The 18,202-nt window shown below is 48.3% G+C and overlaps 1 protein-coding gene across 1 annotated transcript in view; it reads left to right on the top strand.

Annotated features, from left to right (window-relative positions):
• The window catches only part of FREM2 (FRAS1 related extracellular matrix 2), a 141,291-nt gene extending 124,506 nt beyond the window's left edge, over positions 1-16,785 (top strand). The window contains exons 17-24 of the mRNA XM_077158046.1: positions 4,614-4,806; positions 6,309-6,413; positions 8,215-8,342; positions 8,430-8,564; positions 10,680-10,806; positions 11,639-11,826; positions 12,025-12,171; positions 14,155-16,785. Coding sequence (XP_077014161.1) covers positions 4,614-4,806; positions 6,309-6,413; positions 8,215-8,342; positions 8,430-8,564; positions 10,680-10,806; positions 11,639-11,826; positions 12,025-12,171; positions 14,155-14,661 — 1,530 coding nt within the window. The 3' untranslated portion in view covers positions 14,662-16,785. The remainder of the gene's footprint in view (positions 1-4,613; positions 4,807-6,308; positions 6,414-8,214; positions 8,343-8,429; positions 8,565-10,679; positions 10,807-11,638; positions 11,827-12,024; positions 12,172-14,154) is intronic.
• The last annotated feature ends 1,417 nt before the right edge of the window (positions 16,786-18,202 follow it).

Genomic DNA, 18,202 nt, shown 5'->3' with positions numbered 1-18,202 from the left:
TCATTCAAGAAATATTCACTGAACACCTGCTCTGTGCCAGGGCCCCTAACAGATACCTGGCAAGAATGCTAGAGAGGGAGGGCGCACGCCAAGACAGGAAAGGGCTCTAAGAGTCAAATCATTGCCCTTACATGAACCAAGAATTTTACTTGCCAAGAGAAAGGAACTCAGAATATCTCTGATATCCAGCTCTAACATACATTTTTAATAGTTTCTAAAATATAAAAGCAGATAGTCGAAAGGAAAAGCAAAATAAATGGTAGAGAGATTTTAAAAATGATTCTATGCACCCCCCTTCAGGTAGAATATCTGTTTTGTAAATAAAATTTTACAACTTCTTGGAATACAATAAAAACACTTTTGATCCAAAATAGTACTTAAAGTTAAACTGAGTTTTTAAAACTATTGGCTATTTTTGGTTGTTTTTTACTTAAAATCAACTTCTTTTCAAAGTAAAAGCTATAGCTCATTGCACCTTCTCTCAGCCTGGTTATCTATGTAGCAAGGTCGGAATCTTCACTCTCTCACCCTTTCAGGTAAACAGTTACTGATCATGTCACTCAATCAGCATGAAATTACAGCATGAAAAACCCCAATTACAGTTTGCACTTAAAACGTGACATGGTAATATACTTTGGGGAAGACAAGGTTCGGTTTTCTTAGATGCCTGATGTGAGGAATAAGTTTGCCTCCTTAAGCTGAGTATTTGATTTAGAAACATAGAACTTTGGGGACTTTAGAAATTCTCTCTTTCTATCCCAGTATTTTATGCTGGAGGATGCTGAGTCACCCTCTTTCGCACGCGAGCCCCTCCCGAATATCTTGCAATAAATAACAAGAACAATCCAAAATGGGTAACTTCAGAAAACTGTGTTGCCTCCTGTTTTGTCAGATTTACCAACTTATTTTTTACTAATGTATCTTTTAATGAATGCAGTCATACCGCTGGGGAGAGCTATGTAAAAAAGCACAGGTGTCTCCCATTGTCCCACCCTCATTGTACACACATGTATTTTTTATCCTCTTTTCAACATACAAACATATTTTTATTAGTAGAAATGTCATATTCTTTATACGATTTTGTACACTGCTTTCTTTTTTACTTAACATTCTTTAAATACGTGATTTTTTTATGTCTGCCTGACACTTCGCCTTGTGGTTGTGCCATCGTGATTTGGGTAACCATTCTTCTCTTGGTGGCCCTTAGATCATGACCAGTTCTATTGCTGCAGATACCCATAGAGCTGCCCTCAACTCTGAAGACTTTGGGACCAACATTGGCCCTGCCCAGCCCCTCCTTCCTGCTTGTCCAAGACCACTGACCCTCAGAAAGGCTGGTAACGGGAGGGAGCCAAGGATCTTTCTTGTGTGTGTACATTTCCATACTCAGAGAATTTGGCTAAGAATTGTAACATGTTATAGCTAAGTATACACTGCATTAAGACTTCAAGCTATTGGGACCTGGGAGACTTTTTACGCATTCATCAATACAGCATCTTGAGGATGATGTCTTTTTGGCATTGAAAACAGCCACAGAAGGAAATTTCAGCCATGAGAAGTTCCCAGCTTTGGTAGTCCACAGATAAAACTCCAGAAGCTTCTCTGAGCAACTCTGACTCCATTTTTGATCTTCAGGTAAACACAAGCCACATTTCCCACATAAAGGTGGGGCAGACGCATGACAGTAAAATGTTTTAAATGATTAGTTTTCATTATGGGTGATCTTGAAACACATTTATTGTGGCATTCTAGAGCTGTGCTCTCCAAATGGTCACTACTAGCCGTGGTGGCAGGTGAGCACGTGAAATGAGACCAGATTCCAAAGACTTACCACCAGAAAAGAAGAAAGTGAAATACCTTATGAATAATTTTTATATGGTTATTTATTAAAATGTAATATGCTTGATATGTTGGGTTACGTACAACATATTACTAAAATTAATTTCACCCATTCTTTTCACTGTTTTAAATGTAGCTACTAGAAAATTTAAAATCGCACGTGTGGCTCCCGTGGTATTTCTGTTGAGCGGTGCTGTCTAACAGTGCAGCTGTCAGTTAACTAGTGTTAACTGGTGACTGACACCTGCCTGGGTGTTGGTTCTGATTGTGCAGAAAATCTGGGGCAACCCAATTACTCTCTCCATAGCTCAAGTTCCCCACCTGTAAAATCTGCCCCTGCTCGAGTGGAATTGTCAAAGGAACAAGGTAAATCTAGATAGCTTTTTACCAGTACAACATATGTATAATTGTCTACCTTTATAGGAATTTTAAAATATCAATAAAATAAATAATATGTAAGTTTGATAGCTGCAGCTATATGTCCAAAATAAATGAAGAATTAACTCTATAACCCATGCTCCTCCACCGTAGGTGATGTGGTGAGTTTAATTTTCTTTCCCCCCTCACTAGCCAACTCACATGCAGACCAGCAGTCCTTCTTATCCAAGCAGGGTCCTCCCTGAATATACATGTACCGCTGTTTATGAAACCCTTATTAGTCGTATATATTTATGTCAGTGTGTTTCCTTTTCCAAGGCATTTGCATTTTATAATTTCCCTTTAAATATGGAACTTGCAGAATCATTTGTCTTTGTTAAAGAAACTTCAGACCCGAGTAGGATGCATGAAATTATATCATGTCTCAGGTTCTTTAAGAGCGGTGTACCAGATCAGACATGTGTTTCCTTTTGCAAACATATGTACTTTAAAGAATCCTGTGGTGCAGGCTGAAAGAAATTAAATGCTCTTTAAGGGGAAAACTAGACATCAGATGATTGTGTTGAATTTTTCAGTTTTTAAGAAATGAGCAGGTGACCTGGGCAATGAAAGCGTTTCCTTATATGCCCAGTTCCTCTAGACAGCATGTCTGGATACTGGAATACCAGTTTGTGGGCCATGAGAAAGTGCAGTAAGGTGACATTTCTGTGTCCAGAAAAGACCAAACTTCAGGTTAGCGCCCGGCTCTGGGGAGGTCGGCCGGCTGACCAGCCAGGGCCGTGCTCCACACAGCTTAGGTGGGTAGATTACAATTCTGGAAAACGTTTGTTCTTACCACCTGGGAAGTTTAACTAGAAATTCTTCCCTAAATTCTGATTTATTTTAAAAAGAGGGTGGCATATTAAAGTCACGGGGAGAAATATGAATCTAATCATCCATGGTAGAAGGACTGACTCAGTCAATGTCCATGTCACTCCAGAGGGTTGAAACTTGCTCAGTGACCATCATAATGTCCACCCTTAGAAAATATTGTTTCAGAGGATTTTTTCCTGCATTGCTTTCTCTGCTGGCAGGGAGGGCTGGCTACTAAGCAGCTGGGACTCAAATAACTTGCTTGGGTGATGAGTCTCTCCTTATACATTTTTGGTGGTGATTTAAATCATTGTTTTTGTGACTTGTGGAGTTGACATTTAACTGCACGAGAGAGTGGGGAATTAGAGTGCTCGTGACTGAAGCGTCCCCCTGGCCCATGGGTCAGTTTCCCTGTGGCCAGGTCAGTGTGGAAGGGAAACTCGATTGGCCTCAGCTAGTCCAACTCACTCCTGAGGTGTGCGGTCCCAGAAGGAGAGGGTGATTGTATTCTACGAGCGCTTGAGAGAATTAAAGCTCTGTTCAGTGGTTTTAGAACTGGCCTCAGCTTTGAGTTGGAGGAAGAGTGACAGAACAAGTTGGGGACAAGGAGGGGCTCTCACTCAGCAGGGCCCCTCGGGAGGTGTAAGATGCCATGGGAGGTGGGCATTGCTTTGAAAAGCCACAGTTTCCTTATGTCTCTTTCTGTCCCAAAAGATGAAAGTATAAGATTCAAAGCAAGACCCTTCATTTAAATAAATTATCCTCGGGAAATCTTAAATATTACACAACATTCGTAACGTTTGCCTCCAGATCTTTCCTGCTTTGCTTCATTTTCCTTTATATAATAAAAAGTAGTTCATAGTAGCATTAGTCATGATACCCCCAAACTGGAAATAAGCATATGTCCATCAACTGACGAATGGGTAAATAAAGTGGGGCCTGTGCACACAAGGGGCACTGGTCAGCTTCAAAGAGGAATGAAGTGCTGACCTGTGCTAAGCACATGTGGGCCTTGAAAACATTGTACTCAGTGGAAAATTGCCAATCACGAAATGCTACAGATTGTCTGATTCCATTTTATGAGAAATGTGCAGAATAGGCAAATCCATACAGAAAGTTTCTGGGGATGGGCGACGTGGGGAGTGACTGGTAACAGGCGCAAGGGCTTCTGGAGATGATGAAAATGTTCTAACGCTGATAGTGGTGACGGTAGCACAACTCTGAATATATCAACACCAGTTGACTTCTGCGCCTTAAAAGGATGGGTTTTGTGGTATGTCATTACATCTTGATGAAGCTGCTATAAAGGCAAAACCATGTGCAAAACGTGCAGTTTGTCTTAAGGATTTCTGCTACAAATCGTTTGTTGCAGAAGTAGTATAAGTGATTCAAAATTAAGGGAGGGAAAATTTGCATTGTAACCACTGTCATTTCCTCTCCTTGACGGTCAGCCGCGATCCACCCCGAGTGGAAGGGGCCCCTGGGACATGCGGACGCAGCACTGGCTCAGCCTGGCACAGACAGGTGTCCTCTTTCTGTTTTAGGTCCTCAACCTGGTGCAGTCCTACGTGACGCTGCGAGTCCCGCTCTATGTGTCCTACGTGTTCCACTCCCCTGTGGGCGTGGGGGGCTGGCAGCACTTCGACCTGAAGTCCGAGCTCCGGCTGACCTTCGTGTACGACACGGCCATCCTGTGGAATGAGGGCATCGGCAGCCCCCCAGAGGCCGAGCTCCGAGGTGGGCACCCAAGGCCAGGAAAGCTGGAATCCCTTAATGTTTAGACTCCTCGGGGGTAATTTCTTACTCTAGCTAAAACAAATAGAAACAGCTTCCAATGCATTTTATTTTTCTATTCAGTAAATTTTAAAGTAATTTCACTTTTGTCATGGGAAAACTTTAAATCATCCGGAGCCACGTATTTTGCATTATGAGTGACTGTTACATGTAGCATCTACATTTTATGGCTAGCCATCTCTTAGGGCCCGTCTTAGGTGAGTAGTGATTTGCGTGTCAGCAGCACCGTCTGTCTATTTGCTTGGGTTCTAGAAATGGACAGGGGTAGTTGCAATTGAAAAGGAGGAATGAACGCAGGAGAAGACGTGCAGTTTTCTTCCTCAGCACTGGAGATGCATCTTGAAGTGCATACGCAGTGTGCCCGGTACAGCTAGCAGGCTGTGCGGTCGTGGGGCTACCGCGGACCCTTCCCGGGACTCCATCAGCTCTGATGACACCTCCTCTTTCCACTGCGAGGCCCTGGGCCCCTGCAACACGTCAGCCATGTGCCTGTGCACAGTGGAGTGGGTGCCCCCAGCTCTTGGGCCCACCAGCATCTGCAAAGCCGTGTGTTACCAAGGCCATGGGCATAAAGCCGAGCGATCCCCCAGGAGCCTTTAGTGCCGTTTCTTTTCAGACTTCCCCTGCAGTTCCTGTCCGTGGAGGGGTGGCCGCAGCCTCAGGCCAGACGGAATGGAGGGGTGATAGCCGCCTCAACTCTAATCTGCTGTTCCAAACAGATGAAGGTGACCACAGAGCTGTGAGAGGGTGATGGGATTACCCTGAGCAGTCATTCCAAGTCATTTCAGATGTCGGAATTCCCTCTCCTGCCTTACATAGCGGACACTTTTGTGAATCTTGATGAGGCTCTTTCCCAGAGTACTCAACTTCTAACATGAAGATTTCTTTTTGCTTCTTATATCTGGAGCCAAATTTTTTCAAACTTCTGAAAATCTAGAGAAAGCTTCAGTTTTCATTAAGCCTATGAAATCTGGAGCACAGGGTGGGCCACGGTGGCTCAGCAGGCAGAGTTCTCACCTTCCATGCTGGAGACCCGGGTTCGATTCCTGGTGCCTGCCCATGCAAAAAAAAAGAAAATCTGGAGCACAAACCCCTTTCCACCTACATGTCCAAATCTCCATGATTCTGACAAGTTGGTCATGTGTTTGAATTTACGACTTCGTATTTGTGGGCTTCAGAAATCTTGGCTTATTCCAATCAGTCTCCAAGTGCAGTTGAATTGACTCATGTTACCTAATTTGATTTTTCCTCCTTTCTAGACACCTTCTTCCTTAGAAAAATAAAGCAAAACCATGTCTGCCTCTAACAGTTGACACTCAGCCTCCTGATAGCATCCCGTGCCTTGAATTTTAAATAGAGAAGAGACATCTCGGCTGCCTTTTGAGGCCTGTGCTCTCAGAGCCGTGCCCCCCCCCTCACGCGGCCTGTGCTGTCTCCCACCCTAGGCTCCCTGCACCCGACCAGCATGCGCATCAGTGAGGAAGGGCGTCTGGTCGTCAACTTCAAGACCGAGGCTCAGTTCCACGGCTTGTTTGTGCTGTCCCATCCCGGTAAGACTCGATGCTCGCCAGTGGCCACTCTCCACTCTCCATGGACTCCACATTCCATGGTGTTCTAGTTTGCTAGCTGCCAGAATGCAACACACCAGAGACGGATTGGCTTTTAATAAAAGGGGATTTATTTTGTTAGTTCTTCAGGGGAAAGGCAGCTAACTTTCATCTGAGGTTCTTTCTTACACGGGAAGGCACAGGGTGGTCTCTGCTGGCCTTCTCTCCAGGCCTCTGGGTTCCAACAGCTTTCCCTGGGGTGATTCCTTTCTGCATCTCCAAAGGCCTGGGCTGAGCTGCGAATGCTGAGATGAGGTATGCTGAGCTGCTTGGGCTGTGCTACGTTGAGTCTCTCATTCAATTACCAGCCATTTAAATTAGACATCGTTGATTGCAGCAGGCACACCTCCTAGCCAACTGCAGATGTAATCAGTAACAGATGAGGTTCACGTACCATTGGCTCATGGCCACAGCAACAGAACTCGGTGCCTTCACCTGGCCAATCGACAACTGAATCTACCACACCTGGTCACGTTTCCACAGGCTTCGCCTTAGCGTGCAAGCCCTTAATTTCAAATACATATATGTGTAGTGCCTGCATGGGGCTTAGTAAGTCTTCAAGTTCTCACACTACCATTTCCATCTATGTGTTCCTGTAGAGAAAACAAAAAGTGATTAGACTTAGCAGGAAACCCAGTTAGTCCAGCGTAGTTGGAGGGTTCCTTAGATAAAGCAGTGATTGTCCCTTTCTGTTCGGCTTCCATTGTCCAAATATATATATAGCTGTTCAGGTGATCGCTCACCAAGTTCTTTGTGCTCCCAGGACCCTCTAGGTACCGGAGGTACTTTATTTTAGGGCAGTACCCACGCACTTTCATTCATGTTAACTGAGTTTCGGACATGTTTACTAATTCCCTTTGGTAAGTTTGGCCTGACACGTTCACGGCCTGTGACAGGCTGGGCTTTGGAACATAAGAAGGCAAGAAGGCAGTGGTCGGAAAAGGCCTATGTCTGCAGGCAGTTGTTTTTGTCTTTTTTTTTTGCATGAGCAGGCACCGGGAATTGAACCCAGGTCTCCGACACAGCAGGCGAGAATCTGCCACTGAGAATCTGCCCGCCCTGCAGTGGATTTTTACTAGGAATGTCTCAGAAATAATTTAATTTTCTTTGACTGGCCATCTTCCTAAACTGGCTTGTGTGTTTTCCCTGAGAAAGCCAGGTTACATCGGGGTGGGAAATAGGGCTGGATGTTGAGGAGGCTAGAAAGGGGACGTTGTACTTTTGTGAAACTAAGCTCCAAGAAATAGGGAACCCGAATGAATCATTTTTGCTTTATTGGGATCAGCCGTTCTGGAAGAAGGGTAGCCCCTGGTCCTGGCAGTCCCTTCCACATGTCTGTCTTTCTAAGAAGCTGAGTGTTGTTTAGCTACGAAGGTGTGCAAACTCATTCCCCTCGCATCCCACTGCCCACAGGGTCTGCCCAGCGTGGCGGTACTGATAGGCCTGTCGGGGTTCAGCTGGGAGCCGTGTGCATAACACATCCGGACCCCCACCCCGCCCGCCGCCCTCTGCTTCCGGGAAAGCAGCCCTGCCCGGGGTGAGGCTGGGGCCATGCCTGGGGAGGGGCCTCGCCGGCTGCTACAAGGCCTTGGCGGGTTGCACGGCGGCTCAGCAGCCCCCGTCGGCACCCGAGGGCAGCCCACCTACCCACAGGCCGGCGGGAGAACAGGCCTGAAGACCACGGCACGGGGCGCTTTGAACCTTGTTCAGTGTCGTGCGGCCCTGACTGCCGTGCCCTCCCCAGCATCCCCCAGGAGCTCGGTGGTCGTGTCGGCTGCCCACCCTGCCCTGACCTTCTCGCTGCGCCTGCTGAGGAGCCAGCCCACCTACGCGCAGCCCGAGCAGCTGTGGAGCTTCGTGTCGGACCACGCGGTAGGCACCTCACTTCCCGCTGCCGTCTCTGCGGGCGCGGCTGCTTTCCCCTGGAGAGTGACCACCACTGGCTCTTCCTCCCCAAAGGTGCGTGACTACTCGGGGGCCTACCAGGTGGAGCTGCTGCCCTGCACCGCCCCGGCCACCCAGGGCTACCGCCTGCCAGTCACCTGCAGCCCCAGGGAGCCCATCAGCTTCGACCTGGACATCCGATTCCAGCAGGTATGTCCAGAGAATGACCTTCCCGTGGCTTTATTATTATATTTATTTATTTATTTATTTATTTTTGCATGGGCAGGCACCTGGAATTGAACCTGGGTCTCTGGCATGGCAGGTGAGAACTTTGCCTGCTGAGCCGCCGTGGCCCATCCCTTCCCATGACTTTAGAATCCCACTTTAATAAAGTCCTGCTTTACTTTTACCAGAAAGCAGTTTTCATTCACACAGATGACTTTAAGGTTTGCATGTTGAGAAAAAGCAACCCCAGATAGGAGGGGAGCAAGAGAGGAAGGAAAGAGCTAAGAACCGTCCTTTTTCTGTTGTTAGTTTGGGATATAAAATCTCTAGTTAGAAAGCACATAATGGTGATTGTTTTCTTACCTGACCTGAGTTTGTCTCCTCCTGGAGTTTGCTGCCTTGGGGATTTGAGAATTCTCCCCAGAGCTCTTCTGTACTTCTTCATCTTGTTCTCTGTCTTCAGTGAGAAGGGAAATCTGTAGTCCATGCTTCTTCACAGTGCCAGGTGCTGTTGTGCATTAAAAGAAATGTGAAGCCCCCCACCCAATCAAGATGCAGAGTGAGAAGCTTTGGACCCCGCCCCCCACAGAGGCTTGAACAACCAGCAAGAACCAGCAGATGCTCCTTCTCGGAGCTCCAGAAACCAGCGGAAGGTCTGCAGGGACAGGGCAAGCTGGAGTGAGGGAAAAGGCCACTTAAAGCGGTGGATCTCATGGCGTCCTGCTTGGCCCCGCCTCACCCCGCCCTGGTCCAGTGTGGATCCTGGCCCTGGCTCTGGAGGGAGCAGAGTAAGCTCGTGTGTCCGGTCCAGGCTGCTTGGTGGTGCCTGAGGGACTCGCCATTCCAGAACCTGCCCTGTGCGTAGAAAGCGGCTCCCTGAGCATGGCTGCTGGGCAGGGGGTGACTGGCTGCAGGACACACAGCCCAGGGCCCGGGACCATGAGAAAACTGCTTCTTAGGGAGGAGGGGACACTCATATCCATGTAAACAGGGAACTCCTAGTGCCACACACATGCCCAACACAAAACGTGTGAGCAGAAAGGACCAGAGAGGCCCGTGCACTGTGGCCTGGAGCTGTTCTCTAAGCTCATTGTAAGGAGATGTCCTGAAGGAGAGCACTCAGAGGTCTGCCTGCAAAGACTGGGAAAGGTGCTTTCTCTTTCTTTTATCTATCTATCCATCTATCTATCTATCTATCTAATCATCTATCTGTACTTGCTACTGTCATTCAAGTGAAGCTCTAACGTGAGTTGGATACACGCTTAAGAAATTGACATCTCAGAGTTAAATCCTAGCTATAATGCATTAAAGTTGTAAAATGTCCAACTTTCAACAGAAGGGCACCAGCATACAAAGAAACAGGAAGTGATGGCTCAGCCAGAGGAGAGGATTAGAGTATTAGAAACCACTGATGAGGAGAACTAATCTGGACCATCACGGTCGAGGACGAAAAAAGACCCTAAATATGCCCGGAGCTACAGGGGGGAAAAGCATGGGCAAATGACTCAAGAAAATAGGGGAAATGAAAGGTGAACACAAAAATGGAAATTATAAAAAAAGGAACCAAAAAGAGAAGACTGCAGTAACAGAAATTAAGAATTCCCTAGAAGGATTCAACAGAAGACTGGAACTGTCAGAATAAAGAAATCAGGGAAAAAAGATGTGACAATTGAAATCATCTGATCTGAGAAGAAAGGAGAAAGAGTGAAGAAAAATGAGCAGAGCTTGAGGAACCCGTGAGAGTCCCAAAAGAGAAGAAAGAGAAAAAGGGGCAGAGAGAGTATTCAAAGAAATAACGGCTGAAAACATCCCAGATCTAGCAAGATAGGAATATACACATCCAAGAACTCATACTAACTGTTGGCCCCCACTGCCCGTGACTCTGTAAGCCCCTTTTATGCCCAGACAAATCAGCATCCCATTCGAAAAGTAATTCCACTGCCACTTTGCATTCTCGGGACTGACCGCTGGGGGTTCCACTCCCTGAGCTGGCCTGGCTGAGCATACCGACGGCAGCGCAGGGCCCAGGGGATGTGTGGATATGCGTGTCTGCAGACAACCGTCCGCAGCTCGTAAAAGGGCTTTCACACTTGGTTTTAGGTCAGTGACCCAGTGGCAGCTGAGTTTTCCCTGAACACCCAAATGTACCTGCTCTCCAAGAAGAGCCTCTGGTTGTCTGATGGATCCATGGGATTTGGGCAAGAGAGCGATGCTGCCTTTGCAGAAGGTATTGCAAACAAGTAGGCTATACTGTCTGTCTGTCCGCCGCGTGCGTCTATAAGTGCTTTGCTTTATCGGGATCATCTTTGAAGAGGACAGGTAACTTCTTTTCTGGTTTTGAGGTACGAATGATCCTTTATCACTTTGGCGAGGGTAGAGGGGTGGTCCTGAGAATTGTGGAATATCACCGGGCGGTTTTCAGTCCATGGAAATTGACATTTATCTCTCCCACCTAAGCAACTTTTGGAACAGGCTGGATTTTTTTTTTCCTTGATGTTTTTTGGGCTGCCTAAACTCAGACGCTGCAGCTGCGTGAGACTGTGCATGTGCAAAGGGCAAGGACGGCAGCGCCTGTCTCGTTCGGGGGTGGTGGCTGGGGTGTCTCCCACACCTGCAGACATACCTGGCATGTGTGGCAGCGTGGCTGAACAGCCATGAAATGAATTATCAAATACCAGGGCAATACCAGGGCATTTCACTCAACTCTCTTTTTAAATCAACGAAAGCACATCAAGCTTTGTATTGCCTGTTCTTTATTTGTATCATTCTGTGTTCTGCTAGTCAGCATCTTGCCCACCATCTTATTCAGCCCCGATGGGATGACACAAAGGCCAAGCTCCAGGCCAAGCCTTGGTGCTACTTCCACTGCTGGCTGGCAGCAGAGGCCAGTCGGTCTCTGCCACTGGGGTCAGTCTAGGGCGTGGTCAATACAGGCAGGCCTGGGAGTGGCCCACAAGGCCTTCGGCCCTGGCTATGCATCGGGGGCACCCCGGGCCTTGGCCGTTGGCAAGTGGCCACACCCCTGGCGTGGCAGGAGCCAATGCCCACCTCTGTTCCAGGGGACGTCATCTACGGCCGCATCATGGTGGACCCCGTGCAGAATCTGGGCGAGTCCTTCCACTGCAGCGTGGAGAAGGTGTTCCTGTGCACAGGGGCCGATGGCTACGTCCCCAAGTACAGGCCGGAGGGCACAGAGTATGGCTGCCTGGCCGACTCCCCTTCGCTCCTGCACAGGTTCAAGATTGTGGTACGTACGTGCTCCGGCCCTAGTGAGACCAGTCGGGGGGGTCTAAGCTAAGCCTTTTTGTCTTGAGCATCCTTTCAAATTCAACCCAATGTGGCATTTCACAGTAATTTGTCCTAGCAGAGAACTAACTTGAAAGCCTTCTTGACTTGCTGATATGGCAGCATCCACAGCCGTCATTACTTCCCCTGTCGTTTAAAGGACAAAGCTCAGCCAGAGACACAAGCCATCAGTTTTGGGAACATCCTGTTCAATGCCAAGCTGGCTGTGGATGACCCTGAGGCCATTCTCCTGGTGAACCAGCCTGGGTCGGATGGGTTTAAAGTGGACTCAGCACCCCTCTTCCAGGTGAGCAGACCTGCACTCCTGGCAGGTCCGTGAGGCTGCCTGCCTCCAGCTCCTGGGCTTCCTGCCTGAATGCCCAATGTGGGAATGGCACGCAGTCACTCCCCTCGCAGCTGAGGCGACAATGCGTCAGATAATACACGCAAGCCACAGACTAGCACCGGGCACCTAAATGCTAGCTCATTAATACCTTAATTGATGCATGAGTATTTTCCTAAGACTGGTGGGATGCAGATCCTTATTCAGCCCAGAATATAATTCCCCACACAACGGCCGGAACTATACTTTCCTTGTGCAACCCTTCCTTCCTCTGTGACCAGCTTTATTGGGGTGAAGCCCACAAAAGCTCCACCTTCAGAGGCTCCTTAAACCCAGCTAGAGAAAGCTGACCCTGAAAGAGAAGGGAGGAAGAGACCAGGCAGTGAGAGCAAGACTGAGCAGAGACGCAAGAAAAGTGGAAAGATGTGTTCATGTGGTGAATATTTGGGGGAGCAAATCCATCTTTTAGGGTGCTTACTGAAAATTTCCCAGACAGAAGAGGCTTGGAGAATAAGTTTTACCTTATTCAACATAAGAAGGATATCTTAAGGAAGCATATCTATTATTCTGAATGCTTTCACACAAGAGGTTGAATTACAATATTTTTGTTTTCATTTTTACTGTCAATTATCAAAGTATCTGACCCCTCTAAGCTTGCCTGCTTCAAAGAGCTGCCAAGAAACCCTTATTTTCCTAGGGCCCTGGAAAGCATGAAAACTACTTTTCTTGTGGTTTTGTATGTCGTTTAAGCACAAAGACATCCCTGAAAAGAGTCCCTGGATGAGATTCAGAAAGTTTGAGCTCTAGTTCAGCCTCTAGACTAGTTGAGTGACATTGGACAAACCACTCAAATATCTGCTATTTATTCTTATTTATTCATTTTTGGGGGAGGGGAAGCACAGGAAGGCTCCAGGAATCAAACCTGGGTGTCCAGCTTGGCAGATGAGAATTCTTGCCACTGAGCCACTGTTGCATCACCCTTATTTATTCATTTTTAAAATTAATAAGTTAGACAGTATTTTTGTTTGCTGAAGCTGCCAGAACGCGATATACCCCAAATGGGTTGGCTCTTTCAATGGGGATTTATTAGGCTATAGATTTACAGTTCTAGGGCCGTGGAAATGTCCAAATTATAACCTCCAGAGAAAGATACCTTGACTCTGAAGAGAGCTGATGTCATCTGGAGCTCCTCTCTCACATGGGAAGATGTGTGGCTGGCATCTGCTGGTCCTTTGCTCCCGGGCTGCATCTCCTTCAGCTTCTGATCCCAGTGGCTTCCTCTCTGCGCTGCTGTGGGTCCTTGCTTGCCCTTTGGGGGACGCCTCTCTGAGGCCACTGTCCTGCACGTCCACTCTTAGCCTCTGCAGGGTGGTTCTCTGTCTCTCTACATTAACTCTCTCCAAAATGTCTCTAGGCATTTCTTTTCTCTCTCGAAACGTCCCTGGGCTCTCTGGGCTTCACCGTCTTTTTATTCCCTCACACAGGACTCCAGTAAAGAGAGTTAAGACCCACCTTGAATTGGCTGGGTCACCTCTCCATGGGAGCAACCTAATGAAAGGGCCTCGCTCACCATAGGTCTGCCCTCCACAAGAATGGGTTAGGACAATGTGGCTTTTCTGGGTAGCTGACAGCTCCCCGCTGGCACAGACAGTTTACACAGCTCTGACATTCTGGGACTATAAACACCAGATATTTACCAGCACATGCTACTTTCAGATTTGCACGAAACATATATATTGTGCATGTGTATACATATATATATAGCACTCATTTGCACTATGCACATATATAACGCATAATGTCTTGCACATTCTATACCCTCAAATGAATTCTGCAGACTCAGTTAAACCACCCTGTATTGTCTCTGCCATTCGCTTCTCTTGCGTGCGGTCACGGATGCAGGTGGCGCGGTGCCTGATGTCCTGACGCAGCGGGTCGTGTCTCTAGGTCTCCCTCGGTCGAGAATGGTACATTCACACGGTCTACACGCTGAGGTCAAAAGTCAGCGCCGGTCGTGGCATCGGTAAGAGAAGTCTGGAGCCCCAGTTCCACTCCCTGGTGAGTCAGGGGGCGCCCCAGGCACCTGCCGGAGGCCGGGAGAAGAGGGGGGCCGGGAGCGCACCCCCGCTGGACATTGGCGCGGGGCACAGCCGTGGCACCAACATCCAGCACGTGGCGCTGGACCGCACCGGCAGGAAGCGGGGCCCCCACGGGAGTGCTGGCCCTGGCGACACTGGCCCCCGCAGGCTGGATGGCCCGGGCGCCGGGGGTGGCCTGGTGGCCGGCGTCACGGGAATCGCCTCAAGCGTCCTTGCCGTCTGCCTGGCCACCCTGGCCGTGACGCTGTGCAGGCGCAGAGAGCAGCCTGGCAGGAGGGGCGTCCCGGAAGGCGTGGGCAGCAGCGAGCCCATGGTGTCCCCGGCGGGCCACAGCAGTGACAGCTCGGAGGTCTGACGCCTGCAGGGGGGTGCCCACCATGTCGCCAGAGCCTCAGAGAAGCACCATCAATGGACCCAGGCGCGCTGGCACACGGCATCTACCCCAGGACCGCGGAGCCACTCCTCCCAGCCCCCCTGTCCTGGGCAGCTTTGAGCTCTGGCTACGCTTTTGTGCATCAAAGGACAGATTCAGACCAAGGCACTCCGAGGAGGAGGATGGTCTCCTCGCCTTTGGCATTTCCCCACAGTGGAAATGACCGTCTTCAGGTGCTAACGGACTCTCTCGGAAGCTTAAGAGGAAGTCCGTTTTTGCTGTATTGCGTGAACTTTGAAGGTGCAATCATCACATTGCTTACTTGTTTCCTAACAGCTAGTTACTAGGCAGGTAGTCCAGCAGAGTGATCAGCGCACTGCTTCCTGTGACAAGTCTTCTAAGAGATGGAGACCGCATAGAGTCACCACCAGGGTCGCTCATCCCACAAACGCCTTTCCTACTACGTGGGAGAGAGAGGAAGGCAGGATAGAGGGGGCAGCAACCTAAGTCGCGTGTGGTTTGTTCCCTCCTTGTTTTATCTGCTTATTTAATTTTATATTAAACCAAAGAGCATGTGAAGTCTGGAAGAGGCTTTCAGAGAGGCTGCTCTGTCTCAGCACATGTGAGCGGCGGTGCAGCTTGCCTGGTGACATGTCTCGCTGCCGCTCAACCTTGGTGGGAAACGAAGGCATTGGTGACATTTTTCCATCAGAGAGTTAGATTCACATTTACAAGATCAGGCTTTCTAAGAACTGCGCAGTGTTGAACCCATAAATGAGGAGAAGAAGCATCACTGCAGGTGGTGAGGGAGAAGGCGGCCTCTACTAATGTAATACGGTACAGCCAGCGTGCCTCGTCCACACACCTGACAGCATAAAAGGTTGGGAGAGGCGCTCAGGGAAGTTGGGTGGCTCACACAGCAGCGTCCAGAACTTAGAGCCCTCGGGTATTTTGTTAGCGATCTTATCAGCATCAGGTCCAAACACAGCTCCTCAAGCGTCATCCCAGAGGTGGTCTTGGGTGGCCAGCATCCTTCTACATTCTTCTTTGTCCAAGAAGAAGGCGTCCCTTCGGGCATCCCAGGGTCCGTCCCTTTCACTACCTGAAAAATGTGGGCTGTGCCGCTGCTCTCCCGCTAACCCAGAGAGCGTGTGGCGCCCGTGGCGCAGTCTTCCCTTGCTCCTCTGTAAAAGTGTGTTCTCACCAGATGGCAGAAATCCCAGTTAGAAAAGGGAAAACTGCAGGGGCTTGGTGACTTCCAGGAGCCTAGTCAATGTAACCTGAACAAAAACAGCCCAGGAGAAAAGGAAGGAGGCCCAAGGCCAAGGCCCTCCCGGCACCCGGGTCCCCTTTCATGTCTCACCAACACCCCCCAGCTGTATAGCCTGGTGGGGTGGAGATGTTAGATGCCACACTCCTCAGGTCACACACGCTCGTCTTCAGTGGGGGTTCAAGCACCAGCCATCTCCTGGCTGAGGAAGAGAGTTGTGTTGGATCAGGGAGTGAGGTGAAAAGAATTTATACTTGCTTCTACTCTTCTCCTTCAAAGCCTTTTAAAGAATGGAGTAGACCAAAGAACCCTTCCACTGGGGAATTTACAACCATCACCTACATTTCAGAGGGCCCCCAAAGGACTTACCTAAAACCAGAGTAACATATAGCCCTGGAGTTCATTCATCAAAATAAATTATGGTTATTTCTTACCTACCTCACTTTCTCTTGCTTTATTTTATGGTAGATGCTCTGCTGCATCTGGGGCCGCCTCGTCGTTTGTTGGGAATGAGCACAAGCTAAGCAGCTTCACATAGCACCTGGGCTCCTTACCATAGGGCTGGAGCCCGTTTATGTTGGTGGGAGGCACTCAGAGCCTGGCTGCTGGGCAGCCTGGGGTCTCTGCCATGGCCCAGGGTCATTGACGAGCACAGCTGTGGGATCCAAGCCTCTCAGCCAGGTGGGTGTTAGACCAGATTCCACCCCACGGCAAGTCATTCCAGTGAGGCCCCTCTACAAACTGGAGAACTTTATCCTCTCCCAGCAGAAAAATCTCTGCTCTCTGCCTGTCGCCTGTCTCCCTCTCCTTTTCTCCCCTCTCCCTCTCTTCTTCCTTCTTCACCATCATCCTCCCCAACCTTGGAAAAAAAATCTATGGAAAATGAGCAGAATATAATCCAAGATGTGGATTTCTTAAGTATAAGGTCCTTGTTTCTGTCTACAGAATATGTGATCTAATAATCGTTGCTCATTAAAAAAGAACAACTCCTTTTAGTGGGAAAAAGAATCAGATCCTTATTTTCAGTGTTTTATTTTTAGAGCATTATTCTGGTGACATCAGGACAAAGACGTGAAATAACTTCCCACAGACGGCAGGATGTGGCACTAATGGTCTCAGATGCTCAGTAGCCCTAACCCCAATTAAACAAGGTCTTGTTGACATGACATAGCAAAACCAAAAGCAAAAAATAAATATTAAGCGTTAGTGGCTCTCCCAGGCATACAGACACGGAAGCATTAAGATACCTGAGTGATGTTCACAGTCTCTCCAGCTCATTCCCTCAGTTAACGTATAATGACGGTTCGCCCAGGACTTGGGCGCAGCAGAAAAACCACCCATCTCCCACTGCTCAGGAAGAGAAAATCAAACACTGCCCTTCACAGGGACCAAAGGGGACAGAATTTGCATGAGGGTCTCTCTGAACCAGAGGCACACCAGGCTTATCTGTGAACTATACTAAAATCTCTCGAGGCCACCAGCCGTAGAGTCTACTCCTTTCCACCTAAAACAACCCCACGTGGTATCAACCATTATGATCACAGAATTAATAGGAAATTTTCCAAACCCGTATTTGATGGAATTGTCCTTGAATCCATGCAGGAAATGACAGTACAGGGATGGGGGTGGCCCATGGCTCTTGACTCCAAGGTAGGAAGTGGCACGTTTTCACCGTCGGCCCCTCCTGGAGCCTACCCTCTCACAAGTGTCCACAAGGCTGGAACAGCAAATAAAGGCCGACTGAATCCTGCTACCAAGCCACTGGATGGCCTCTTGATAAGCTGGACAACTCGAGGCTCAGGGTGAGGGGATTTAGTTCTGCAAGCAGCCAAAGAACTTCTTTACCAAGTCATCTTACCTGTAGTTCTTTCCCAGGGTACAACTCCAAAGTCAGCGCTAAAAGTAGAGACAGACCTGTGTAAAAATTGCAGGGAGTCTTTCCTTAGCATTTATCATAGCTAAAGATCATGCCCAGGTAGAGAAATGTTAAAATAGAGGTAAATGCAATGACATTTAAATTTTATATTTGTTGTACTTTGAAAATAACTCTTTAGCATTGACTTTGAATTCAGTTTTTTATTCCAAAAAAGAAAAAAATATTTTTTAAGATGTGGCTATTTTACAAATTTGAAAATCACATAATTGCATTCATTTGAAAGCAACCAGATACAACTACTCTGAAAATTGTTCATTTTTCTAGCAATGCGCACGTGAACAAACGGCTGAAAACTGAGAACGACACTGGTGCCTTCA

This window comes from Tamandua tetradactyla, chromosome 4, assembly GCF_023851605.1.
Source record: "Tamandua tetradactyla isolate mTamTet1 chromosome 4, mTamTet1.pri, whole genome shotgun sequence".
Lineage (NCBI taxonomy): Eukaryota > Metazoa > Chordata > Mammalia > Pilosa > Myrmecophagidae > Tamandua > Tamandua tetradactyla.
This window is presented reverse-complemented; position numbering and strand designations above follow the sequence as displayed.